Below are 27874 nucleotides of genomic sequence, written 5' to 3'. Positions count from 1 at the left end.
TTTAAACAACTGGACTCTATCAAAGAGTGGCAGTAGAGCTATTCAGCAGATCGCAATCGATTCTTTGAGGCTTCAATTTTAAAATACATACAATAAAAATATTAACATCTTATCAACATTGTTATAACAACTTTTTGAAGATATACTTCTTTAGGCGCGATTGAGAGTAAAATTTCATAATTCTGCGCGCATGCGCACACAGACAGTATGGCGTTTAGTTGCTAAATCTTTCAAGTTATGTACAGTCCGTTTAATTTACTTACCGTTGCACGTCATTATCTACGCCAGAGATCTAAGTTGACATAGCTGCCAAAGTATAAAAAAAATCCTGAATCCATTTTAAATCAAATAGATCACATAATTATTGTAAACGTGGATTATACAACAAAACAAATTAATATTCAATGTAAATAAATAAAAACTTAAGAAATAGAGAACAAGAATTAAGTTATAATCATTTAAGATTTGCAGTGCAAGTGTTTTTACACTGCATTGTTTAATTATTAAAAAACGGCTCCGAACTCTTGGGAGAAGCCGATAGGTTTCTTTGTATATGTCTACAATAGCAACTAAAAAAGTTGTCAGATACCTCGATTATTCCAAGTCGTGATCAAATTAGGTGAAATTTATATTTTTATAGTAGAGGATCTTTTTATATTAAAGTAAATAAAAAAACAGTAAATATAATAGAACAGATACTTATAGTAAAGAATATAAACAAATATGAAGTGTCATCACCGCAACTGTCAAATAAATGTTACCAATTTATTCTAAAATGTCACCTTCATTCGATTACAGTTACAGTGTGTTCCGAACAAATGTGCTTCATAAAAACGCTTTATAATCCATTTATACAAATTAAATGAAACATATTATTGTGTATTTCTTTAGGTTAACATTAATAGAAATCTTCAAATATTATTTCTACGCGTATATAATAAAATATGTCTAGTGGCTGTAATTCCCGTGTAATCGGCAAAATGATTCTAAAAAAGAACACACCTACCGCCAAATATTTCGTGTTGGTATCATGCGACGTCACAGGCTATGACGCGGATGACGTGCAACGGTTAGTAAATTAGTCAAAGTATATAGTATATAAATATATCAGTGCAAGAAAAGGCGTGAAAAGAATATATTAGTGTTTTTAGTAAATATATTTATTATAATTTTTGTGTCTTTGGATTTGTCTTCCTCAGGAGTAAGATGAGTATTAGTAAAACATTTTATTGTATATTTATTATACTTCACCTTGTCTGTTTATTTCTGTTAATTTTTTTTAAACACCAAACAATTTTGTGCTTACCGCTTTCAAAAAAATAAAAAAAAGTATAGGATTGCTCCGAATTCGAACTCAAGACCTCTCGATCTCTGGCCGAATGCTATACCAAATACGCTACGAGGACTGTGTCTGTATCGGTTCGGACGTACCTGACAATCCTATACTTTTTTTTTATTTTTTTGAAAGCGGTAAGCACAAAATTAGTTTGGTGTTTAAAAAAAATTAAAACTAACTGTTTAAAGTATATTTATTTTTAAGAAATCATATAATAGAAGTATAACTTCTTACGAGCGTACAAAGTACACACACATTCTTTTTTTAATTAGCTATCTCTATCTATATAAGGATTTTTATAGTTGTCGCCGCCTTCCTTCTTTCAGACAACGTCTCCAGTCATTTCTGTTCTGTCATTCTCCGTCTCTAAGGTCTCGCTTTTCCATGGCCTCGTCTACTTCATCCCTTCATGATCTTCGGGGTCTACCTCTTCTCTTTCCTATTTTGCTCCAATCCGAAATCTTTGATATCCACTTTGTACGATCTGCTCTTCTCACATGTCCTCCATACCAAATTAAATGTTTTTCTTCGATGTATCTGAGTGTGTCTTGTTCTACTGCCGTTCTTCGTTTTATCCCCTCATTTCTAATGAGATCTATTCTTGTCACGCTTGCAGCTTCTTCTCATGAACACCATTTCAGTTGTTGTAATTTAGGACCTGTTTCGGTTGTTTATTACCCAATTCTCTGTTCCATAGGTCATTACACTATGTACCAAGGTGTTATATATTCTCTTCTTTGTAAATCTGATAATCTCTCTATCCCACAGTACCCTTTCATTTGTTTAATACTAATACAAGTTCTTGTCTGTGCTAATCGGTTCTAGGTCAATTGCTCGAATGCAATTGCTCGAGATCAATTGCTCGAAATCAATTGCTCGAAATCAATTGCTCGAAATCATTGCTCGACATGAAAATTGCTCGAAATACAGATTGCTCGAATAAGAAAGAGAATTATATATCTAAAATATTTATTCACAATAATGCAAAATAATAATAATATATACCCAATAAGGAAACATTGGTAATGGGTAAGCATGTTAATGGGTATTTAATGATTTTAATATTTCTGTATCGGAATATAAATGGAAATTATTATAATCTCTAATTATCATAATAAGAGAAAATCAAAACCGTTATTTTTATTATTATTTTAAAAGTATTTTTTATTTGATAAAACTAGATTACATAATGCCACACAAAAATTAAAAAGAGAAATTCAAAAAATTAAAAACGAATCGGTTAGCATCTACCTAAGTGAACTATCAAATGATAGCGCTACTGATTACTCATTGTGGAAGGCTACCAAACGACTAAAAAGGCCAATCTTACAGAATCCACCAATTAGAAATACTAATGGTAGCTGGGCAAGAAGCAATATACAAAAGGCCAACAGGTTTGCTGATCACCTAGAAAATACTCTTCAACCAAATGAAGAACAAGAAATAATTAACTGGGAGCTCCCTGATCAAGATGAAATGGAGATTAGCCCTGTAACTCCAAAAGAAGTATACTTGGAAATAAAAGAAAATATAAATCCAAAGAAAGCTCCTGGATTTGATCTGATTACTGGGAAAGTGTTAAAGCAACTTCCAAGGAAAGCTATAATAAAATTAACACATCTTATAAATGCTTCCTTTAGGCTGAGGTACGTACCAAAGATATGGAAGGTGGCAGAAATTATAATGACACTAAAACTAGGAAAACCTCCACAAGAAGCTTCTTCATATAGGCCTATTTCACTGTTACCTGTCATGTCTAAATTATATGAAAAACTACTCTTGAAGAGACTAAAACCGACTATAGAGGAAAAAAATCTAATTCCGAATCATCAGTTTGGGTTTAGAGAAAACCACTCAACGATAGATCAGGTGCATAGAATAACAGATATAGTAGAAAAAGCTTTAGAAGAAGGAAAGTCTGTTCTGCAATTTTCCTAGATGTAGCGCAGGCTTTTGACAAAGTGTGGCATGACGGATTATATCATAAAATGAGATGCTACTTACCAAAACAATATTCTGAACTACTAGAATCATATATATCCGACAGATACTTTCGAGTTAAAAATGAGGAAGCATATTCAGAATTAAGAGAAATTAAAGCTGGAGTTCCACAAGGAAGTGTCCTGGGGCCAGTGCTATACCTGCTCTATACCAGTGATATTCCATCATTAGAACCTAACACAATTGCGACATTTACAGACGACACATGCATTCTAGCAGTCGGACAAAACCACGAGGAAGCAGCAACTATGCTACAGAATTCTGTTGAACAAATTAACATCTGGACCAGACGATGGCGTATCAAATTAAATGAAACGAAATCTGTTCATGTCAATTTTACTAACAAAAGAGAACAACATATCCCAGTTAGTATAAATAGAAACCAAATACCTTATGCAAATACGGCAAAATATTTGGGTGTGACATTAGATTCCAAGCTACGTTGGAAAGCGCATATTAAAAAAAAAAGGAAGAATTAGAAAGTAAGTTCAGAAAGATGTACTGGTTGATGGGAAAAAAATCCACTCTGTCTACTTATAACAAATTGTTATTGTATAAGTAAGTCCTTAAACCGATATGGACATATGGGATACAGCTATGGGGCTGTACAAAAGAAAGTAACATCCAAATTATACAACGATATCAGAATAAAGTATTAAGGAACATCGTCAAAGCTCCATGGTACTTCAGAAACTGTGATCTTCATCGAGACCTCCAGATGGATACGGTTATCCAGACAGTAAGTAAGTTTGCCGAGAGTCATGAACAAAGGCTCTCCAACCATGTGAATGTCGAGGCCATCAATAATTTGTCCTATGTCAAGAATATTTCGTATGTCTATATTTTGTATTATTGTGCATAAATATTTTAGATATATAATTTTATTTTTTATTCGAGCAATTTGTATTTCGAGCAATTGAATTCGAGCAATTGATTTCGAGCAATTGCATTCGAGCAATTCACCGGTTACCGTGCTAATCTGCTGGTTATCTCTTGCTCGATGGTTCCATTCTTTGAGAGTATGAATCCTAAGCGTTTGAATTTTTCAGTGCCGTTAATTTCCCTATCATCGTCCATTTCCAAGTTTCTAAGTATTCGGTATTTTCTAGGTTTATTTCCAGTCCATTTTTTGTGTATTCCTCTTTTAATTTTCGGAGCATATAGGACAGATCTTCTTTAGTTTGAGCCGTTACCACTTGGTCATCTGCAAAACTTAATGTGTACAAGAAGTTGTCCCGGATTAGAATTTCCATCCCCGGTAAGCTGTATTCCTGCGTTAGTGTGCACAGATAAATTAGCACGATAAGTGTTCCGGGGTATGTCATACCACCCCAAATTAACTAAGGCAGGAATTTAAAAACTTGAAACTTTTGATCATTTAAAATGATTAATCTTGTTTTTTTGCTTATTTATGAGTCAAATAAGTTAAACATTGTACTGTAAAAGTTTTATATTTAAAAGTTAAACATCATGTATGCTTAGTGTGACCAACTCCAATTTAGTCAAATTCGGGACAAGGCTGAAAAAACTACCTAAAATCCGGGACTTTTCAATGAAAATCGGGCCATTTTTTTTTAAATATAAAACTTGATTATCATCATTGTATAGATTATTATTTAACATTTTTATGTTGACAAAATTTTTTTTTGGTGGAATGGGTTGTAATGATAATTACATTTTTTTGTTAGTTTTTGACGTTTCGACTTCCAATCCGGAAATCGTTCTCTAAAGACGAAAAATTTTTTTGGGTGGAATGGGTTGTAATGATAATAATTACATTTTTGTTAGTTTTTGACGTTTCGACTTCCAATCCGGAAATCGTTCTCTAAAGACGAAAAATTAGAAAATCAACTAATGTTGAATTTTCATGTAAATTGAACCTTGGGTTAAAATATAATAATCATAATTTGATATTCATGTTTTTAAATCATCTTTTCAGTAGACAATAATTAAAATACAGAAACCAAAAAAAGTCCAGAGTTTGAGTTTTCGTAGAACTATAATACGACGATATAAAATGCAAGCGTTTTGGATGTGGTATTAGTATCACACTCTAGAAATTTTCGACTTTTTTTCGTCCAACGTATTCAAAATGGAATTTGAAAATTCGGATGGCCCGGAAGCCTTGTCCGGGACGCCGGGACACGACTTCGTAATTCGGGCCATGTCCCGGATTTTTCGGGCTAGTTGGTCACACTATTATGCTACATATTGTAATTATGCCACTCAAAAAACATGGGTGAACAATAATACACTCAGATATTATGAAACTTCTTACTGAACACACAACTCTAAAGAAACTTATAGCCCAATATTATACAAAGTAAAGAAAAAAATGTCGACATCGAAAAATAAAAAAGTTAGAACTCCTCCAAATAGGCCAAATTTGAACATGCATGTCATTATTGCTTGTTCCAAAAAAATTGGAGTATGACATCGCATACAAATGTTGGAGTATGACATCGCATACAAATGTAAAATGTCTTCCTATCTTTATTCCTTGGACAATTAGAACATCTACTTCTTGTCCTACGTCGCATAGGTCCCATATTGATGTAACTCTGGTTGCTGATTATCACATAGTGGTCAACGCAAGGAAGGATTTTGTCTTAGTTGGTTTCGAAACTCGGAAATCAGCTGCATTTAAAAATAGACAAGGCGTAAACGGCGGGTTCATTGGGAAAAAATCCCCATGAAATTTTTTTGCTTAATTACATTCGTGAGATATCCCAGAATAAGGTTCAAGAAGTCGCCCACGTGAAAAGTGGGCCAATATTTTTTTAACAATTTTTTTTAATCAAATTGCAAAAATCAATGTTTTTGGCCCGGACAATTTTTTTGTAGGTTTTTGAACCATTCTGGATAAAAAAGGTCTCTTATAATTTTCTCTAAAGTTGATCGTTTTCGAGTTATAAGCAATTTAGAATTGAAAAAAACAAAAAATGGCGATTTTCAAAGCTTAATAACTCGATTAAAAGTTATTATTATGAAAGTCAGAAAGTGACTAAATCAACGTTTAGTGCCCCCCTACAAGATCCCGCAGAAATTTTTGTCATTATTTTATTACTAAGCTGTTATTTTTAAGTAATAATATTAAGCGCCATGCACGTGGTAGCCGGCCGTAAATGCTGAGTGCGAGAGAGATGCCACTCCGGCAGTCCAATTGTGCATCTTACTTGCACTCACATTTACGGCCGCCTACCACGTGCATGGCGCTCAATATTATTGCTTAAAAAATGATGACAAAAATTTCTTCGGGATCTTGTAGGGGGCATTAAACTTTGATTTAGTCACTTTCTGACTTTCATAATATGTAATAACTTTTAACCGAGTTATTAAGCCTTGAAAATCGCCATTTTTCGTTTTTTTCAATTTCAAATTGCTTATAACTCGAAAACGATCAACTTTAGAGAAAAATTATAAGAGATCTTTTTATCCAGAATGGTCCAAAAAACCTACAAAAAAAATTGTCCGGGCCAAAAATATTCATTTTTGCAATTTGATTAAAAAAAATTGTTAAAAAAAATTTGGCCCACTTTTCACGTGGGCGACTTCTTGAACCTTATTCTGGGATGTCTCACGAATGTAATTATGCAAAAAAATCTCATAGGAATATTTTTCCCAACGAACCCGCCGTTTTCGCCTTGTCTAAAACATTCGTCTTTTCAGATTAAAGTTTTTTGTAGTTGTTATAATATAACTTGAACATTCATTCCAGCTGTATTCAAAAACGAAATAAAATAATGTCAAAGTCCAACGACGGCTGCGACTTTTTCTTGATACGCTGTAATTAGCAGATAGATAGCTTATCCAATGTGTCTACACAGCCTTTGGTTGAATTTTAAAAGCCGATAATTTCAGGCAATTTCGTTTCACCAGTTTCTTCAATAATTATAGTATCAAGTACCATCATGATGCAAAGTAAAAAAGAGGATTACATTTTTTTATTTGTTCAAAACAGAAACATATATGACAGTCGTTATATCGTCTTTGAAGGCAAATTGTGAACTGCGAATTTCTCTTATTCGTGTGATCAGAAGTGCTGTTGGAATTTGCCTTTTAAGGAAAATAAAAATTATTGTACATCTCAAAAAACATCAAAATATCATGTACTTTACCTCCAGAAAACAAAACAACTAAAAGTTACAACAGTAGTGTATCGGGATATGACATACCCCAAACGTCTTTGACAAACTCCTAATTCGAATTGAAATTTGGCGAATGGATTTAGTGTCCGCAGTCATATAAACCCAAATAAACAAAACAACAAGTTGAAATTGTATCGACAGCTGGCAACAAAGTTAACGCGACAAAACATGTATAAACTACATAGGTCTGGATCCCGCATATGAAAAAAAAGTTGATTAATAGCAAGCTGAAAATTTGTTAATAGCTTAAGGGTGTCTAGTCGGATAAACTTTGATATATGGGAACACTGGAACAGGGCAGTTTTAATTGTGGAACAAGTTAAAAATTTGGAACGGTCACACCACGAAAACGGCACATTTATTTTGTCCGACAGAACAGACTTAAACTCTCCGAACAGAGATTAAACTCTCATGCAAAAATCAGACTGCTATTTATCACCTGTCATAATTCCTGTCATTTGACATATTCTACATGTTCCACTCATTAAAGCACCCATTTGGTGATAAATAGCAGTCTGATTTTTGCATGAGAGTTTAATCTCTGTTCGAAGAGTTTAAGTCTGTTCCGTCGGACAAAATACATGTGCCGTTTTCGTAGTGTGACCGTTCCAAATTTTTAACCTGTTCCACAATTAAAACTGCCCCTGTTTCAGTGTTCCCATATATCAAAGTTTATCCGACTAGACACCCTTAAGCTATTAACAAATTTTCAGCTTGCTATTAATCAACATTTTTTTCATACGCGGGATCCAGACCTAACAACTACTAGGCGCTACAGGGCGCTATATTTATCGATTTTCGATTTTATAGTAATAAAAGTAGTACCTGGGGTATGGTATACCCCAGAACACTAACCGATGGTTAAGGAGGGCTATTACCCTATAGTTTCTACATTCCAATTGATCACCCTTTTTGTGTAGCGGACAGACGATTCCAATACACCACTCTTCCGGGATTTTTTCCTCATTCCAGGCTTTCAGTCTTATTTTATATATTTGATAGTCAGAGTAGCACCTCCATATTTAATGAGTTCCGCGGGTATACCATCACTTCCTGGAGATTTATTATTTTTTAGGTGTTTTATTGCATGCCGTACTTCTTGAATTGATGAAGGCTCTAATGGTGTATTGTTGCTTGCTCCTGGGGGTGGTTGATTTGGATCTTCTACTTCGATAGTAAGTAGTTCTTTATAACCTTTTCGTTGTTATTTTTCCTTAAAGATTTCAGTATTTTCCAGGATTCCGATTTCCTTATTCCTCCTCTGATGTATTGTTAAATCTGTGCACATGTTCCTTCCCATTCTTCATTCTTTTCTTTTGCCCTTCTTCGTTTTATTTCTCTGTTTTTCTCTTTGTACTTCTGTATGTTTTCTGGGGATTGGGTGTTCATACATTTCATATATGTATATAATTTTCTATTATTCGATACATTTTTTGGTTTCTTTGTTTATTTTTAGTTTGTGTTGGATATTTATTTTCTCCAGTTCTTCAAGTGTTTCTAATGTCGCCTTTTATATACTGTGTTTAACGTGCTCGTTAAAATAACGTTACAGGGTTCAAAAGCCGCAGTTAGAGTAGATGGAGAACTGTCTCCGCTGTTTGACATCAACATAAGGGGGAGACAAGGAGACGCACTTTCAACCATGCTTTTCAACCTAGTTCTTGAGGCAGTCATCAGAAAAACCAATGTAATCGGCCATATAAATACCAAAACAGTACAAATTACTGCATATGCAGACGATGTCGCCATTATTAGTAGAAGCAAGACAACTAATAGAAACGTTCAAGGAAATTGATCCTGAAGCACAAAAAAGAGGGCTTAAAATAAACGAAACAAAAACTAAGTATATGACCGTCAAAGGAACTCCTGAGAATGAAAATAATATAGCAATAGACAACTATAGTCCGTCCGCTATAACTTTTCCCATGCGGTACGATTCATTTTCAATCAAATTAAGTCAAAACAGAAAGTGAAACGTACGCCGATGTGTGTAGTATATAGTATACAGCAGGGGTGGGCGAAGTGGGCCCGCGAGCCGCATGCGGCCCTTTAGACATTTTTTTGCGGCCCGCGTAAAAAAAGTTAATTATTTTCATTTAAAGATTTTTTTAATTATTGGTAATATTAGTAATTAAATATAGATAATAATACAGATATTAATTAACACTTTCGCAACGGGTGATTTTTCCGCAAATTTTCAAAACAACGCGGGCAATTATTTGGGTTTCCGGCACAGAGTTTTGTCGGCTCTCTCAATGAAATCAATGAAATTTCAACAAATTGAAACGATATTTTTGAAGTAGTCAGGAACTGTATGGAAAATTTTAAACTACACCGTAATCACCTAGTACCTAAGTGTAACAACTGATGGAGCACCAAATTTAAGAGGAGCAAATATTGTAATGTTGAGAAAACCTAAAGATAACGTTCATGAACAATTTCCAGAACATGATTTATTATTTTGTCACTGCATAATCCGTTAGCAGGTATTGTGCAAAAATGTTTTACGAGTAGACACCGTCATTTCAATAATTATAACTAATATTGTTAGTTGTATTCGTTCAAGAGGATTAAATATCATGGTACATTCATAGCATTTTTGGAAGAGTTATAGGAACAGAACATACTCAATGTATTATATTCGATGGTTAGGTTTAGAAAGGGTTCTTAAACATGCTGTGAATTAGAGTAGGAAATTGCTTTATTTTTAGAAATCAAAAACTGGGACAAATTTGCTAAAATAAGGTTTGAACGTAAAATGAAACTCAAACTATTCATTAATCATATAAAAAAGCAAGAATTCGTTCAATTATTTCCCTCATTAAAATCATTAAATAATGTACCATAAAATATGTTTAAAACTGATGAAAAAAAACTTTATAATTTGCTGACGGATATTGAAAATTGTTTTAAAGATTTTGAAGATATATTTTCCATTACCACTTCTAAGAAATCATTTTTCAGTTCAAATTGATTCCTAGCAGTCTACATTCAACTAGAAAATAAGCTACAATTTAAGTTTGAAATTAGGTTTATATGACGTTTCGATTTCCACTTCGGAAATCGTTATAAAAATTCGATTTTTTTATTATCACATTTCAAACACATACCCCCTCCCCTAAATAACATTTGCACTTATTTAAGCATGCTATTTCCCTCAATATCTATGAACATATTTCTTTTTTGACTAATATTATTCTGAAGTGGAAGTTCCTAGTGGCATCTTATGCAATTTACTATTTTATTTGGAAATAAGACACAATTTAAGTTTGAAATTAAATTTATTTGACGTTTCGATTTCCACTCTGGAAATCGTTATAAAAATACAAAATATTAATAAATTAAGCATCTATTTAATTAGTTTAATTTATTAATGTTTTGTATTTTTTTAACGATTTCTGAAGTGGAAATCGAAACGTCAAATAAATTTAATTTCAAACTTAAAATCGATTTCGATTTTTTTTATTATTTTAAATGCAAGTATTGTACTAACTTCAAGAATACTCTCTGAAACTTTCAGTTTGATCGGAGTAAAATTACAGGAAATAAAACATGTTTAATATCCCTACGTTCGACTCGCTTTTCAGTAGCTTGAGCGCAGTGAAAAACGTTAACAGCTTTTCCCTTCTCTTTTGTACATTATTCCGCAATTCAAAAGCATATTTAGGTGTTCATCACTTTACGATTTGACAGACAAAAAAAAAATTGAAAATAAAAGTTGTCAAAACTTTAACCGCGTTTTTCTCAAAACTGCTTTTCTCAAAGGCGGTGGACATTGTAACTCAAAAGTTACTTGACAGATCCACCTGAAATTTTTCATAGATTTTGTTTAGACATTTCGTGAGGTAACGCTGTCGAGAATTTTTTTTTTAACAATAATAAATATGTTGATTTTCCCCCCTATTTTAAAAAATGTTGTTATTTTCACTTCTGAGCGATATCAAAAACTCAAAAATTATTAAAATTAAAAAACTAGACAGCGTTACCTCGATAATCACATAAGCTAATAAAATATTTTGTGAGGTGTCTGTAAAAATTTGCCACCATTAATTATTTTTCAATATTTGGTTGATTTGGTATTTTTTTGAACATTCTTTGAAATGTACCGAATATGTTTATTTATTTTAAAAATAAAATAATTCTACCACAGTTTCAAACAAAATTCACAAAAATGTGCTTGAAGTGTTGATTTAAAAACATACCCTCCCCCACCCCTTTAAGGAAAATTAGTCAAGAGTTAAAAATTCGAACATGTAGGTAACAAATATTGCGGCCCTTGGTAATAGACCAAAAACATTTTGTGGCCCTTACTAAAAAAAGTTTGCCCACCCCTGGTATACAGTATACAAAATGTATATACACATCGACGTTCGTTTCAATTTATGTTTTGACTTAATTTGATTGAAAATGAATCGTACCGCATGGGAAAAGTTGTAGCGGACGGACTATATACTATTAAACGCGTGGATGCCTTCACATATCTGGGCACAGAAATCAATCAGAAGAATTCCGTAAGTAGCGAAATTAATGCACGTATTTCCAGTGGAAATCGTACATAATATTCTAATAAAAGATTGATGACATCGAAATTATTAGACAAAAGAACCAAAATGACCATCTACAGAACCTTAATTAGACCCGTGGTGACTTATGGTTGTGAAACCTGGGTGATGACGAAAAGGGATTAAGCCCAACTCAGGACATGCGAGAGAAAGATACTGAGAAAAGTATATGGCCCAGTGCAAGAGGAAGACGGCACATTGAGAATCAGGAGAAACGACGAGGTTAATGGACTGAATGAAAGGTACGATATTGTAAGATTTGTGAAAAGTCAAAGACTGTCATGGCTGGGACATGTTCAGCGACAAGAAGATATGAAAACGACAAAGAAAATATTACAGTGGAAGCCGGTAGGAAGGCGAAAAAAGGAAGGCCCAGGACGAGATGGTTGGATGACGTGGAAGACGACCTGAAAACCATGAATATAAGACAATGGAGGAGAAGAGCATAAGAGAGATCTGAATGGAAAGACATAGCCAGATAGGCAAAGGCCCATCCAGGGTTATGATTCCAAAAGAAGAAGAAGAAGTTTAACGGCTTGTACGTTTCTTTGACGTTTCTGAAATCGAATTCCCGTAGCTTCTGGTCCAGTGTGTTGTCTGGTATAGGTCCCTTATGGATTCTTCTTGCAGCAAATTTGTGTTGAACTTTATTTCTTCTTCTTTCTGTTTATTTTCTAGCTGGTCTTCTTCCTTCCTTCTAGTTTGGGTGTTCAACGTGTAGGGAAACCCCATTTTTGAAATTATTAAACGGTGGTCAGTGCCACATTCGGCTCCTCTATTTACTCGTGTATCTCTAAATTTGATAGTACTACTTTTGCTGACAATTACGTAATCGAAAATGGTTTTGATGTTTCTTGTTGTTTGTACGAGTAGATACGTGTACTTATGTATGTCCTTATATCTGAAGACGTCGTTAGTAATTTTCAGATTGTTCAGTTCGCACAGGTCAATTAGTCTTTCTCCATTATCGTCTCCAGCAGTAGAAGATATTACATATATACAAATTGTGTACCATTTTCCTTTTTCTTGGTCTCCGTTGTTACCAAAATGTCAAGGTTCATCCTCTTAAATTCTTCTATCACCTCTTTGTCCTTAGTTCGCCATCCTTAGGTGTTTTAAGTGCTACGTGATTTCCATCCTTCTGTCGACGTTGGTTGAAATTTATGACTGAGTTTTTCTTACTAACAGCAGAATTGCCCCCCCCCCATATCCGATGGGGCTCCCTCTCCGTTGGGGGTGTAGATTACCACCCGGGGAGCTCGTATTCTTATTTTTCATCCTGCTTCTTGTATGTTCTCCCTTTGTTGTCTTTGCATATGCCAGGATGCTAAATCCTGACGCCAAAACCCGCACTTTGGAGGACCTGCACTATCAGCCGCCCATTATGGATTCGACGCGACAAGGGACACTAAGCAGGTACTAGTTTCCCGGTCCAGGAAACACCTGGAATCTGTGAAGGGCAGACAATTATTCATTTTCCCTGATAGGACTATCCAAGGAGTTTCTACCCACTACCCCTTTTTTAGCTAATAAACATTTAGGTATAATAACTATGATATTTTTTAAGTTATACTTCTTTAGGCACGAGGGTGAATTTTTATTATCGCGGGCGCATGCGCACAACTAGAGTATGGTATTATAGTCGCTTAAGCGTTATACGGGATCTGATTGGGTGTTAAAATCATATGTCAATAATTGTTCAATGTGGAGATTATGGATAAACAAGTGTATATTAGTTTTAATTGTTGTGATGGCAGAGAAAAAAGCAAGTGTATAATTGTAGTGACTTTTTAAATAGTTTTTAAAAGCGACAAGTACGTAATAATTGTAAATGTTTCAGTATCCTAATAAAAAAATACATAGGTACCTACCTATTTGGAAAATTTAAAATAAATCTACCAAAATAGTAGATATGTAATGCTTTGATTTACATAATTTGATTACCATCAAAATTTCTACCAATATTCACCTAATATATTATTATTCCACAAAATATTCCTTTAATTCCACAAAAATCAAACTGATTTGATTAAATTCATATAAGTAATAAATAACTGTCAAAAAGTTTATGGTGTAAACGTTCAGTTAATGTATATTCCCACATGACAGAAACGCGAAGATGGCGCAATGGGAAAGCACTACGTTTTCGATGGGCGGGATCGACGGGAAGCAGGTCTGATCCCCAATGCAAGTTACTATTTTTTTATTTTTTTTATACATGATTGTAAGTATATTATTATATAATTTTTATCAAAAAATACGTATTTAGTTAAAATTTTTGGCAACAATTATTGTTCAGAAATCATTTCTTTGTGGCATTTTTCAATGTGTTTGTGTGTGTTTTATTCTTTTATTTTTTTTTATTTTTGGTATTGTTTTAATAAAAATTTTTGGAAAGTAGTAACTATTAAAATTAGTTTAATAGTTAGATTAAATATAAATAAACTGTTTAAAGTACATTGATTTCAAAAATGAATAACAATTTTCAATTTCGTTGCAACACGAAACTACAGCCGCATCATTATTCCAGTTCAATCAGAGACTGCAGCAAGCACCTCTACCGGTTTCGAAACTTATTAGCCTCTCATCAGGAGGCACATATTATGCTGCTCTCTCTGACCCAACTAGGACAAACCCCGACGTGCAGTCACGGATTGCAACGAACGAAATGGCAGGGATGCCCTAGCGGCAACTGCTAGGGCATTGATTTCGTTGAAATCATATAATAGAAGTATAACTTCTTAAGTGCGTACAAAGTACACACATTCTTTTTTTTTTATTTCACGCATTTGTAAATAGGCTCTCTAAGTAGACGATGAAGAAACTATCTATCTAATCAGCCCTAAACATCCATCCTTGGATATAGGCCTCCTCTTCCTTCTTCCATGCCTCTCTATCTTGGGCAATTTGCATCCATTTTGACCCAGTGTGTTTCTTCAGGTCATCTGACCATCGCATCTGTGGCCTTCCCCTTTTTCGTTTGTGGTTCCACGGTCTCCAATGTATAATCATCTTACTCCATCTTTCGTCCTTCTGCCGTAGGGTGTGTCCGGCGAACTTCCATTTAAGCTTTGCTACTTGGGTAGAGACATCTTTCACTTTTGTTTTGTTACGGATCCATTCGTTTCTTTTCCTGTCTGATAGTTTAATGTTCAGCTGTATTATAATATGAACCCTCTGTATAAATCATAATTTAAATAAGATTATTAACCTTTAGGGTATTGAACAGATATAAAAACAATAGTTTATAGTTTTGTATCACATGTTTATTATGCGTGAACTTAAACTATATTTGTTATGATTTAGATCGGTATAAAAACATGCTGAGCAATCAGTATGGGGATATAGACAGATAATTATTAACGTAGTATGTAGAGGTCGAGGCGCTATGAATCATTAGTGTTATTATTTACATATTGGTCGTACCAGTGAATAAAATATAATGTATCGAAGATGTATTTATTCTTTTTAATTAATTAGAACCAGAAGAAGGCATTAACATCACACTATTTATGACATGGCTGATCCTGCAGACTAGGAAGGTCTTCTAAAAGGAGCAGAGATGGTGGCGCCAGCGTGTAAATACCGACGGCGAAAACGGACAAGGACCCAGGAAGAATACAGGCAACCCCAACCCAGTGAAAAGACAAAGTGTTAAAATGTAAGTAAGAAATTTAGTCTATCTTTATTGAAAATGCTTCCCTCGTTTTTTATATATACATATTATTATTATTGAACATTGAATATTTATCTTTGCTGATTGTCGAATTGAATATTTTTATCGAAGTTTATTATATATGCTATTATTGAATTTTGAATTTTATTGAATTTATTTGAAAAATCTCTATCCGACTTCGATTTTTAGTACGGTTATTTTTGAATAGCTTATGGAATATCGAATTTTTTCCAAAAATTTCTATTGAATTTTGAGATATGAACTGATTTTGAATACTTTTATCTAACTTTTGCATATGCTGTTTTTGAATTTTTATTGAATTTTTGTCGAATATGTATACTATTATTGAATTTTTATTAGCCATTTGTTTTTATAATTGATATTTGTTGAGTATATAGATACATTTTCTTCGATTTTTTTGTTAAATTTTGTATGATATGAACCTGAATTAATAATTTTTTGTGTGATAAATGATATTTTTTTAATGAATAATGATTAGTGATGACATACGGTGATATAAGAGCTTTAAGACAAACACTACTATAAGCAAGAGATATATTTTTAACGAACCGACGTGATGAGTCGAGATAAGGAATTTGGAGAAGAACTATATAGATAAGAAGAAGAACTAACAATATTATAAGTTGAATATTATGAGGAAATTTGAGACAATAAGCAACCCACTGCTCTTGTCAAATTAGGAAGGTACTAAGTGATTTATAGAAGTTTGAAAGCTTATTCGAGACCCACTCTGTGTTTTGAAGGGTACCTATTTTATTCATGATTATTCGTGAATAAACAACGGCCTCAAAGCAAGAGATTGAGGTTATGAAATATGTAGAAGAAGTTGATCTATGCAACGGAAGTATACCCGCTTTTACTTAGGTAAAACGCAGAGGTTTCGTGGCTAGTATATGGAATGATTATTATGATGATTATGAGAGAAATATGTAGAAGAATTGGAACTGTCCTCTCGAGTAAAGCCACTTTGACTAGTCGAACGTAGGCATTGAGGGATAGATAAAGGAAGTGATTATTATGATGTTATATTATGAAATGATATATTGATGATTAAATGACAAATGATTGTTATATGAAGATGAACTATGTACACTGTAGAAGTGTTATTATATGAAGAAAAATGAAGAAATATATAGTTGTAGTACCATACAAGAAGAAGAAGAGAAAAAAAGATAATTTTTTATTAAAATATGTGGGAAAAATGAAAGAAGAGACATAAAATTTGTCAGAAATGTCAAAATAAACAAGCAGAATTAAGAATAATACACTAATCACATAAGTAGCTAATCATTGAATTATGTCTAAGAATTAAAGTTGTAAATTTTTTTTCTCTAAGTAACGTAAATTATAAATAACTTATTTTTAAATGTATGTAATGAATTCAGGTTAAATTTTCGCGGAAAATAGAAGTATTTGAATTAAGGATAGACAATATCTTACAATAAGTGTTAGTAGATAGTAAGCAAAGGGACACAAAAAGTGAAGTTTTTAGAGAGATTAAATCTTTATTATAGGTACAAGAGAGTTATTAGAAGTTTTTAGAGACATATTAGAAGTTTTTAGAGAGATTACATTTTTATTATAGGTACATTATTTTAAAGTTAGTAAGGCGTATATAAATAAACCAAAAGAAGACTGAAATAGGAATTATTAATAAAGTAAAGGTTACATTTTTATTAACTGATTCGAGTAATATTAGCTTAGCTTAGGACTTTTAGTTAGATACGAGAATTTTATAATTATTTAAGTCGATTAAATTATTCCCCTGCTTATATGAGATGCTTATAGGCACTAAAAGACTATGATAAAAATCCGGATAGGTTTAGTCACTGTTTTTATGTGGACACTGTATTTTTTTTGTGAATGGAGAAAAGCCTAAAAGGCAAGACGGACCAGAAAGTGAATTAGTGATAATAATAATAGCTATTTGTATAACAAGGGAGGAAAGTGCTACTTTTCCTCCCGAGAATGAAGTTTACTGCCCGACGCGTAGCGGAGGGCAGTAATCATTCAAGGGAGGAAAAGGCACTTTACTCCCATGTTATACATATGGTTTTTCCACCTTCCTCAAAAAACAAGTCCTTTTTTCATTTTTACTTAATTTATTTATGTAACTAACCAACAAAATTTATTAGAACTAAAATTAACAAGTAGGTACAATATAACTGTCAACTGTCAAATATAAGTCAAATTATTAATGTAAACATTGTTAAATCAGAATAACAATTTACTGTTTTTTACCATTCTGCAAAATACAGAGTGTTTTTAAATAAACGTTAAAATGTATAGATACTTACGTAATAGAAAATATATATTTTACAGGGCGTCAATAGGTTATATTTCATGAATGAAATACCATGACGTCACTTTTACTTTTCCTCCCTAGGGAGGAAAAATATTTTCCTCCCTAAGGAGGAAAAGTACAACTTTGCTCCCTACAATCAGGTAGGGAAACGTATACTTTCAGTAGAGGTAGGTGGAAAACAATTTTTTAGTATTAGAAAAAACCGGTTTAGAATAGGAAAAAGAATATACAGGTTTAGGGTATTAGGGTATTAGGATAGTTAGGAAATTTAATTTTTGAAAATAGTATTACGTAACCATAAACATTTTGTAAAAGGGAAAGAGGAATATATCGTCAGATATTCTTCTTCTCTTCTTAGGACTTTATTTAAAAAAAAACGGCAGAGATGTATTATAATATGAACCCACTGTATAAATCATAATTTAAATAAGATTATTAACCTTTAGTTAAGTATTTTCTATGGGAAATAAGCCACAATTTTACTAAAAAATGAATTTATAATTTAGTTTTTAGTAAAATCGTGGCTTATTTCCCATAGAAAATACTTAATTATAAAAATGCCACAAGGAAATAGCTTCAGAACAACATTAACCTTTAGGGTATTGAACAGATATAAAAACAATAGTTTATAGTTTTGTATCACATGTTTATTATGCGTGAACTTGAACTATATTTGTTATGATTTAGATCGGTATAAAAACATGCTGAGCAATCAGTATGGGGATATAGACAGATAATTATTAACGTAGTATGTAGAGGTCGAGGCGCTATGAATCATTAGTGTTATTATTTACATATTGGTCGTACCAGTGAATAAAATATAATGTATCTAAGATGTATTTATTCTTTTTAAATAATTAGAACCAGAATAAGGCATTAACATCACACTATTTATGACACAGCATTTGTCTTTCCATGGCTCTTTCTGTCTTTGCTATTTTTTCCATATTCTCTTTTGTAAACGTCCATGTCTGAGAGCCATATTAAAACAGGGAGTATACATTGATTGAAGACTCTTGTTTTTAGGTATTGCGAGTATTTTCTGTTCTTTAGAATATAAGACAGTTTTCCGAATGATGCCCAGGCCAATCTTATTCTTCTCTTTATTTCTTCGGTCTGATTTTCTTTATTTAATCTAGTGATTTGTCCTAGATATATATATACTCTTTTACTTGTTCTATTCTTGTTTGTGCCACTGTAATTACTAGTTCTTCTTGTTGATTGGTCATGGTTTTTGTTTTACTGTAATTCATCTTCAGTCCTATCTTTGTCGATTCTCTATCTAGTTCTTCCATCATTCTTTGTAATTCTTCACTTCTTTCTGCTATTAATACAATATCATCAGCATATAGTAAGTGATTCAGATATTGCCCGTTTATGTTTATACCCAAGCCATCCCAGTGCAGTTGTTTGAACACATCTTCTAGCTCTTGGTTGAATAGCTTGGGCGAGATGGTACCTCCTTGTCTTACTCCTCGGTTTATTTTAATAGGCTCAGTTTGTTTCATTAGCTTAATAGTTGTTGTTGCCTTATTATATATATTTGTAATTAAGTCGGTATATCTGTAGTCTATTCTGCTGTTTTATAGGGAATTCTTTACTGCCCAGTGTTCCACACTATCAAATGCTTTTTCGAAGTCAATAAATGCCATGTATAGCGGGATATGATATTCGTTAGATTTTTCGATTAATATCTTCATCGTTAAAAGGTGGTAACTTGTACTGAAGCTCTTTCTAAATCCGGCTTGTTCTCTTGCCTGGTATCCATCTAATTTAGTTGTTAATCTGTTTGTTAATATCTTGGTTAATAGTTTGTACATCACATTTAGTAAAGTTATGGGTCTGTAATTCTTTAGATCCTTTTTATCTCCTTTCTTAAATAGTAACAATGTTACTGCTTCGTTCCAAGTGTTGGGTATTTGTTTTGTCATTAATATTTTATTCATAAGTGTGTACAAAACTTCTCTAGTTGTTTTCCCACCATTTTTTAGCATTTCTACAGTTATCCCGTCTTTTCCTGGCGAATTATTATTCTTCATCTCCTTGAGTGCTCTTTTTATCCCATTCTTATACTGATTTCTGGTTGTAAGTCGGAATTGTCATTTTTTATTTTTATTTGTAGTTGCTTAAGGATTTCTTGTGTTGGTTTCTGTTTTGTATTGTGGAGGTTTTTATAATATTCTTGTGTCATTTGTATAATTTCTTCTATATTATTGGTCTCTATGCCTTCTTTGTTCTTTATACTAGTAACCTGTATGCTTCCAAGCTGTGGTTTTAAGCACTTCATATTTTTATTTTGTTCAATCGTTTTTTCTATTTTTTCTTCCTGTACTCTCCTTTGACTTTCCTCGATGTTCCTTCTGATAGCTTTGTTTACCTCTTTGTAATCTACTGTGTTTCTCTTATCTTGTTCTATTAATGTTTTTCTTTTGCTCATGAGGTTTTTTGTTTCCTGGGATATATAGTTTTCCTTTTTTATTCTTGTTTTTGCTACCTCTTTTCGCGCCTTTGCGACGATGAAGAAACACAATCTTTAAAAAAGAGAACATTAAAAAAAAGAGAGAAAAATAGCATTTTCTTTTTAATCATAAAATGATTTTTGTTTATGAGCATTATGAACTGCAAAATTGACCAAATTATAAGCAAAGGTCTAGATTTTATAACCCAATTTAGAGATGGTATATACAGGGTATTTGGTAATGAATGAGCCATAGCTTAACCTTAGATTTCTGATCTTAAAATAGGTTGCTTTAAGCAAATTTACCTTAGTACGAAGGTTGATAATAACCGAAATACAGGGTGTCAAAGTTAAACTTTTATTTTATTTATTTTAAAATATTTCCTGACATGCATGGGATAACAACACGAAATTTGGTAAACGGGACTTTTTTGGATTTGATGTTTCTTGTTGTTTATACATACGTGTATTTATGTATGTCCTTATATCTGAAGACGCCCTTAGTAATTTTCAGATCGTTCAGCTTGCGAAACCTAGTTTGAGAAACCTAAATTCCCCACGAAAAATTATTAATTGCCCAGATGGCGCCACATACGTCTTTCAGCGCTCTTTTTATATGTTCAATTCCCCTCACCCTTACATAATTTTGAGATCAAAACTTTTACTCCCCTATTTTTACTTCATTCATCTCGCTAAACTCAACCGTTTTTGAGATAAACGCATTGTAAATCTACGATGCAAAATTCAATTTTTTGCATTTTTTGTTGTTACTAAAAACCATTTGACATATCCTTTTCATACTTGGCAGCAAGTGTAGGTGCTGTACACCCTACTAAATTATGTTACACAAACGTTTCTGTCTACTACCAGTGGCGTACGACGAGGGAATGGTTGACCCTTCCCAAATTCTACGCCACTGGTGGAATTGCTATTTTAGTGCAATTTTTAATAAATAATAATATATAATAATACTCTTGATTCGCAACGATAAAGTCATTAGTTTTCGAGATATTTGAAATCAAAAACGAAGTGGTATAATACATTAATAGTGTGACCAACTAGCCCGAAAAATCCGGGACATGGCCCGAATTACGAAGTCGTGTCCCGGCGTCCCGGAAAAGGCTTCCGGGCCATCCGAATTTTCAACTTTTTGGTAAAATTCTATTTTTTTCGTCATTCTTTTAAGAATACACATCAAATTAATTTGTTGGGACGAAAAAAATCGACAATAATTATGATTTTAAAAAATAAGCAATGTAAAGAATTACATTGCAAGAATACCTAACACCATATTTTGTTTGTTGAGGTCAATTTAAAATATGAATGGATTGATTTTTAAATGTTTTGAAGCTGTTTTCTTGTGGCCTGTTTGGCAATTATATTTTTGATGGGATTAGGCACAATTGGTTGAATTGATAATTACATTTTTATATTAACCTAAGGTTATGTTTACGTGGAAATCCAACATCACTTTATTTTCTAATTTTTCCTTTCTTGAGAATGACTGGAAGTCGAAACGTCAAAAACTAACAAAAATATAATTATTATTATGCCCTGTGTCTTAATACAATTAAAAATATCATTGTCAACATAAAAATATTCAATATTCAATATTCAAATATTCAATAAAATGATGATAGTAAAGTCCTATATTTAAAAAATAAAAAATGGCCCGATTTTCATTGAAAAGTCCCGGATTTTAAGTATTTTTTTCAGTCTTGTCCCGAATTCAACTGAATTGGAGTTGGTCACACTATACATTAATCAAAATAACTGTGCCGTTTCATTTTTAATTTCAAATATCTCAAACACTAATGACTGTATCATTACGAATAAAGAGTACATTATTTACATACAAAGTATTGGCGAATCTAAAAATTATGCTAGAATAGCAGTTCTGTCAGTGGTGTAGAATTTGGGAAGGTTCAACCATTCACTTTCCTCTTTCGTACGCCTCTGGTAGTAACAAGAAACGATTATTTAACATAATAGATGTACAGTAGCTATATTTTCTGCCAAGTATGATAAGGATTATTTCATTCATAGGAGATTCTGACCAATAGAAAGCTACAGAAATCTAAATTAGACTGATAATTTTTGATAATTTCCCGTCGTCAAGTATATTACGTCAGATGCCCTTCGTTGCTATGAAAAAATACATTCAGTGACATTAATGACAATTAATGTTTTAAAAATTATAAAAGTGATTACAATAAAATTTTGGTTTTGAACAGTTTTATTTATGAAATAATCGCAACAAATTGCACTCAATCTCTAAAATTAATATAGAATTTTAGAGCTCTTGTGCAATTACTACTGATAATATGTCAAATAATTTTAAAGTACCGGATACAAAAAATAATGTTTCTTAAAGTTTTAAATAAAGAATAAATTATTTAAAAAAAAATACTACTTTAAAAATATTTGACATATCCGTGTCATACTTGGCAGAAAGTGTAGGTGTTGTAGACTCTAAGGGCCAATTTCTCATATCGAGTTCAACTCCAGTTTAACCTGAACTTCTAGTAAACGTCAGTTTAAAGTCAAAATCGTCTTTCTCAATTCCCGTTCAACCGATGGCAGTTTAAACTTGAACGATGCTTGAACGGTGGAATTCGGCCGTTCAAAGATTTCAGAACTCAGTTCAGATGATTTCATGGACTACGCATGCGTTGTATTAACACGAAACGCTGTCATAATATAAATATATCCTATTTTATTATATTAAGCCTAACGATAAACGATAACATTATTTGTGTTTTTATAATAGGTCTGGATCCCGCGTATGAAAAAAAAGTTGATTAATAGCAAGCTGAAAATTTTTTAATAGCTTAAGGGTGTCTAGTCGAATAAACTTTGATATATGGGAACACTGAAACAGGGGTAGTTTTAACTGTGGAACAGGTTAAAAATTTGGAACGGTCACAGCACGAAAACGGCACATTTATTTTGTCCGACAGAACAGACTTAAACTCTCCGAACAGAGATTAAACTCTCATGAAAAAATCAGACTGCTATTTATTACCTGTCATAATTCCTGTCATTTGACATATTCTACATGTTCCACTCATTAAAACGCCCATTTGGTGATAAATAGCAGTCTGATTTTTGCATGAGAGTTTAATCTCTGTTCGAAGAGTTTAAGTCTGTTCTGTCGGACAAAATAAATGTGTCGTTTTCGTGCTGTGACCGTTCCAAATTTTTAACCTGTTCCACAATTCAAACTGCCCCTGTTCCAGTGTTCACACATATCAAAGTTTATTCGACTAGACACCCTTAAGCTATTAACAAATTTTCAGCTTGCTATTAATCAACTTTTTTTTCATACGCGGGATCCAGACCTATAATATTTATTTATAATTATTAAAATGACTATTTGACTATAAATACTTAAATTTAACTTTATTCAAAAACAGCATAAAAAAGGTAGTTCAAAATGGCGACAGTTTTTACCTTTTGCCATCCGGTATAACCGGAAGTAACAAATCGATGAAAATATTTTCATGAAGCTGTTCACCCTTCAAAACCCCTTCATTATAAAAGATAAAGGCAGTTTTTGTTTATATTCGTTATAAGATTCATTATAATTTTCATGATTCAGTTAGCTTTAGGTCTCGAGATATTTCTAATTGGTCGTTTATCTACCTCACCCATACTTTTAACTCCATTCTGCTAGATTCTATGAAACTTTTGTCGATAGGTCGAACAAGATGATGGACTACCACAGAACATCTGCGACTCTTGTATAGAAAAACTCGAAGAACTATCAGATTTTATAGATTTAGTAAAATACAATCATTCATGTTTGAAGCAAGTACACACCATAAAATCCGCTGTAAAACCAAACAATATAAAATGGCAGAATGACAACCATAACGACCAACACAAGGAATTTCATAAATATTACGATGAATCTTTGGACGCGGTAGCAGTGGTCAAAACGAACGGTTCTGGAGAGGCTTCCGAAAAGGTAGTGGAGTTGCAGATTATTGAACCTGTGCTAATGAAGGTGGAAGAGTTGTATGATGAAGATACTGGGAATGAAGATGAAGAGCTTGGCAATAATACGTCTAGGAAAACAAATTATGCTCTATTTCAACAGGTAATCATTTTTTTTTACTAATTAAGCAGTCCCATAATATATAATTTTTATTCCAAAACCATTTATATCATCAAATCAAAAGCTCCCCAATGGGATCTCCCCTCTCTCCGAACATTTCAATACAACAGCTGTGCAACAGCCCCGTCCTCATCAAATCTCAAACCCACCTGCTGGTTACGGTATACGTTTATATGACACTTTTGTCACTTGTCGCCATGATAAAGACACATTAGATCTCTTCCTCTCCCAACTGAATGGAATACATCCCAGTATTCAATTCACGATGGAATTTGAGTCTGAGGCATCTTTGCCATTACTTTATATTCTTATTCAGAAACACACCTCACAGTTTTTCGTATTTTCCGTGTATCGAAAAACCACCCATACAAACCGTTATCTCAATGCCCAGTCACATCGTCACCCCGCTCAACTCAATTCAGTTATTAACACTCTTATTTCCCGTTCCATAAGACTTATCGACCACAAACACAGACCATCCGAAATCAATTCAATAAGACAAACACGCTTACAAAAAGGCTACCACAAAACCCAAATCAATAAGTAGGAGCATTCAAACACATCTAGCCTAAACCCCATTACATACAAAAAAAGTAACCTTGCTAAGATCAACCCAAAATCTTTCTTCCTTTTATCAAAGGTGTCACTGACAAGATCAGTAGAACTGAACAAGATACCTTGTTTCAGTTGCCCACGAACATACATAGGACAGACAAACCGACGAATCCACAATCGCATTTACGAACATTATAATATATCTGTAAAACAGTCCGATACTACTTCAGCCCCAGTCCAACTAGCCCGATCAGGGAACACAAGATTTTACGAAAACCTCCAAAAAAATAAAGGAAGGATGAAAATTTGGGAATAGGTAGTTGAAATTGTCTACTATTATATAAGAAAAAGTTTACAATTCTACACCCCCTCCATTTTACAAAAATTGGGAAATAAAGGGTCAAAAATATTTTCTCGGGAGTGAAAAAATATACGTTTAAAATAGGCCCGGAATTGGACAAAATGACTAATTCTTAGCAACTTTTCTTCTATAGAGTTTTTTCACTAAGTCAATACTTTTCGAGTTATTTACGAGTGTTCATTTTTAACGAAACAAAAACATGGTTTTAAACGGTGTTTCGCAGATAACTCAAAAAGTAAGTATTCTAGCGAAAAAAATATTCTTAGTAAAAATATAGCTCATAAAAAATTGACAAAAATGGTGTACGCGTGAGGTCTGTATACCCAGTAGAAGCAGAGTTGTAGCTAATGAAAAGTAGGTTCTTCTTCGTCAAATTTCAAATCGAATATTTCAATGTGAAATAACCAAAAAACGGAGCACTTTTCGGGGAAAATTAGTTACAACTTTTTTGAAGTGTTTAAAAAAAGGTTAATTTTTGTTTTTTAAAAAAACTTCTAACATTAAAAATAAGTGAGTTACGCTCAAAATATTGTTCGTCCCTTTTATTTTTTGGTACAAAAATCGCGAAAATCGCCTCCTAATTAGCTTCCCAAATAAAAATTAATCATTACCGCTTCACAAGTTACTTTAGGTATGTATTATTTATATTATCCATAAGTTTTATTGGTTCAAAGTGCTCATTTTTGAAAAAAATTGGGTTTAAAATAAAAATTTTTTTTTATTTTGAAAAAAAAATGGAATTGTTCATGGAATTAACTTAAAAATTATTAGTAATACCAAAAATCTTAAAGAGTAATAAAATGTACGTTTTGCTTTTCTGAATATTTTTGCTTTTTTTGTTTTCTTGATAGACAAAAATTGGTTATGCTATGGCTGTTCAAAATTTGCCTAAACTCGTGATTAGTTACTCGTTCAAGCCATTTTAACTACAACTTTTTCAAAAATAAGCACTTTGAACCGATGAAACTTACAGATCATATAAATAATACATAAGCAAAGTAACTTGTGAAGTGGTAATGATAAAATTTATTTGGGGATGCTAACTTTGGGGTGATTTTCGCGATTTTTTTACCAAAAAATAAAAGGGACCAACAATATTTTGAGCGAAACTCACTTACTTGTTACAAGTTTTTTTAAAAAACAAAAATAAACCTTTTTTTAATCACTTTACAAAAGTTGAAATGAATTTTCCCCGAATAGTGCTCTGTTTTTGTGTTATTTTACATTGAAATATTCGATTTGGAATTTGATGAAGAAGAACCTACTTTTCATTAGCTACAACTCTGCTTCTACTGTGTCTACAGACCTCAAACATAGGTACACCATTTTTTCGGTTTTATATAAGCTATATTTTTGCTAAGAATATTTTTTTCGCTGAAATGCCGAAAATATCCGGTTATCTCCGAAAACCCGTCCAAAAACATGTTATTTCTGTTAAAAATGAACATGTTCACTTGCAAATAACTCGAAAAGTATTGACTTGGGAAAAAAACTCTATAGAACAAAAGTTTCTTAGAACTAATCATTTTTTTCAATTCCGGACTTATTTTGAATGTATATTTTTTACCTTCGAGAGGGGGGTATTCCTCTCCATTTTTGTAAAATGGAGGGGGTGTAGAATTGTAAACTTTTTCTTATACAGGGTGCCCAGAAACTCTACCGACAAACGAATACAGGAGATTCCTCAGATGATTTTAAGACAATTTAACCCAATTCATTTAGTCCGAAAACGCTTTCTAAGGGAGCTAGAGCTATTTGAAGATGGCGTCTGGTAATTAGTTTTTCTTAAATAGCTCTGGAACGTATCTATTTAAAAAAACAAAAATTTGTATGCGTATTTATCTTCCAGAGATAAATCGATTCCATTTATTGTAAATTTCTAGTACCGGTCATAGGCGTCCGTTTTGGGTAGGGCAACGGTTACTTTATCGCATAACTTTTTTATCTTTAACTTTTAAGCATTTTTGACTCTGGAGTATTAAATTGTGAGGTATTCCTGTACTAAAAGGTACTCGTCGTACTATTTTAAGTCGATAGAATACACCGTTTCCTAGAAAAATCGATTTGAAAATTTTTCGTTTTTTTTTATTTAAAAAAAAATAAACAAAAAAACTATTTAGAAAAACGAAAACTTGTACGTTTAAATATATTCCAGAGATAAATTGATTTCATTAATTGAGAGTATCGGTCATATGCATCGGTTTTGGGTAGGTCAACGGTTATTTTATCGCATAACTTTTTGTCTTTAAGTTTTAAGCATTTTTGACACTAGATTATTAAATTATGAGGTATTCTAGTAGTAAAAGTTACTCTTGCTTTAAGTTGGTAAAA

The 27874-nt window shown here is 32.7% G+C and overlaps 1 protein-coding gene across 2 annotated transcripts in view; it reads left to right on the top strand.

Annotated features, from left to right (window-relative positions):
- Nucleotides 1-27874, top strand: part of LOC114334623 (uncharacterized) — a 57240-nt gene that overhangs the window by 23637 nt on the left and 5729 nt on the right. For both annotated transcript variants that reach the window (XM_050643944.1, XM_028284706.2), the window contains exon 2: nucleotides 24208-24609. In XM_050643944.1, coding sequence (XP_050499901.1) covers nucleotides 24208-24609 — 402 coding nt within the window. The remainder of the gene's footprint in view (nucleotides 1-24207; nucleotides 24610-27874) is intronic.

Source organism: Diabrotica virgifera, chromosome 2 (assembly GCF_917563875.1).
Source record: "Diabrotica virgifera virgifera chromosome 2, PGI_DIABVI_V3a".
Classification (NCBI taxonomy): Eukaryota; Metazoa; Arthropoda; class Insecta; order Coleoptera; family Chrysomelidae; genus Diabrotica; species Diabrotica virgifera.
This window is presented reverse-complemented; position numbering and strand designations above follow the sequence as displayed.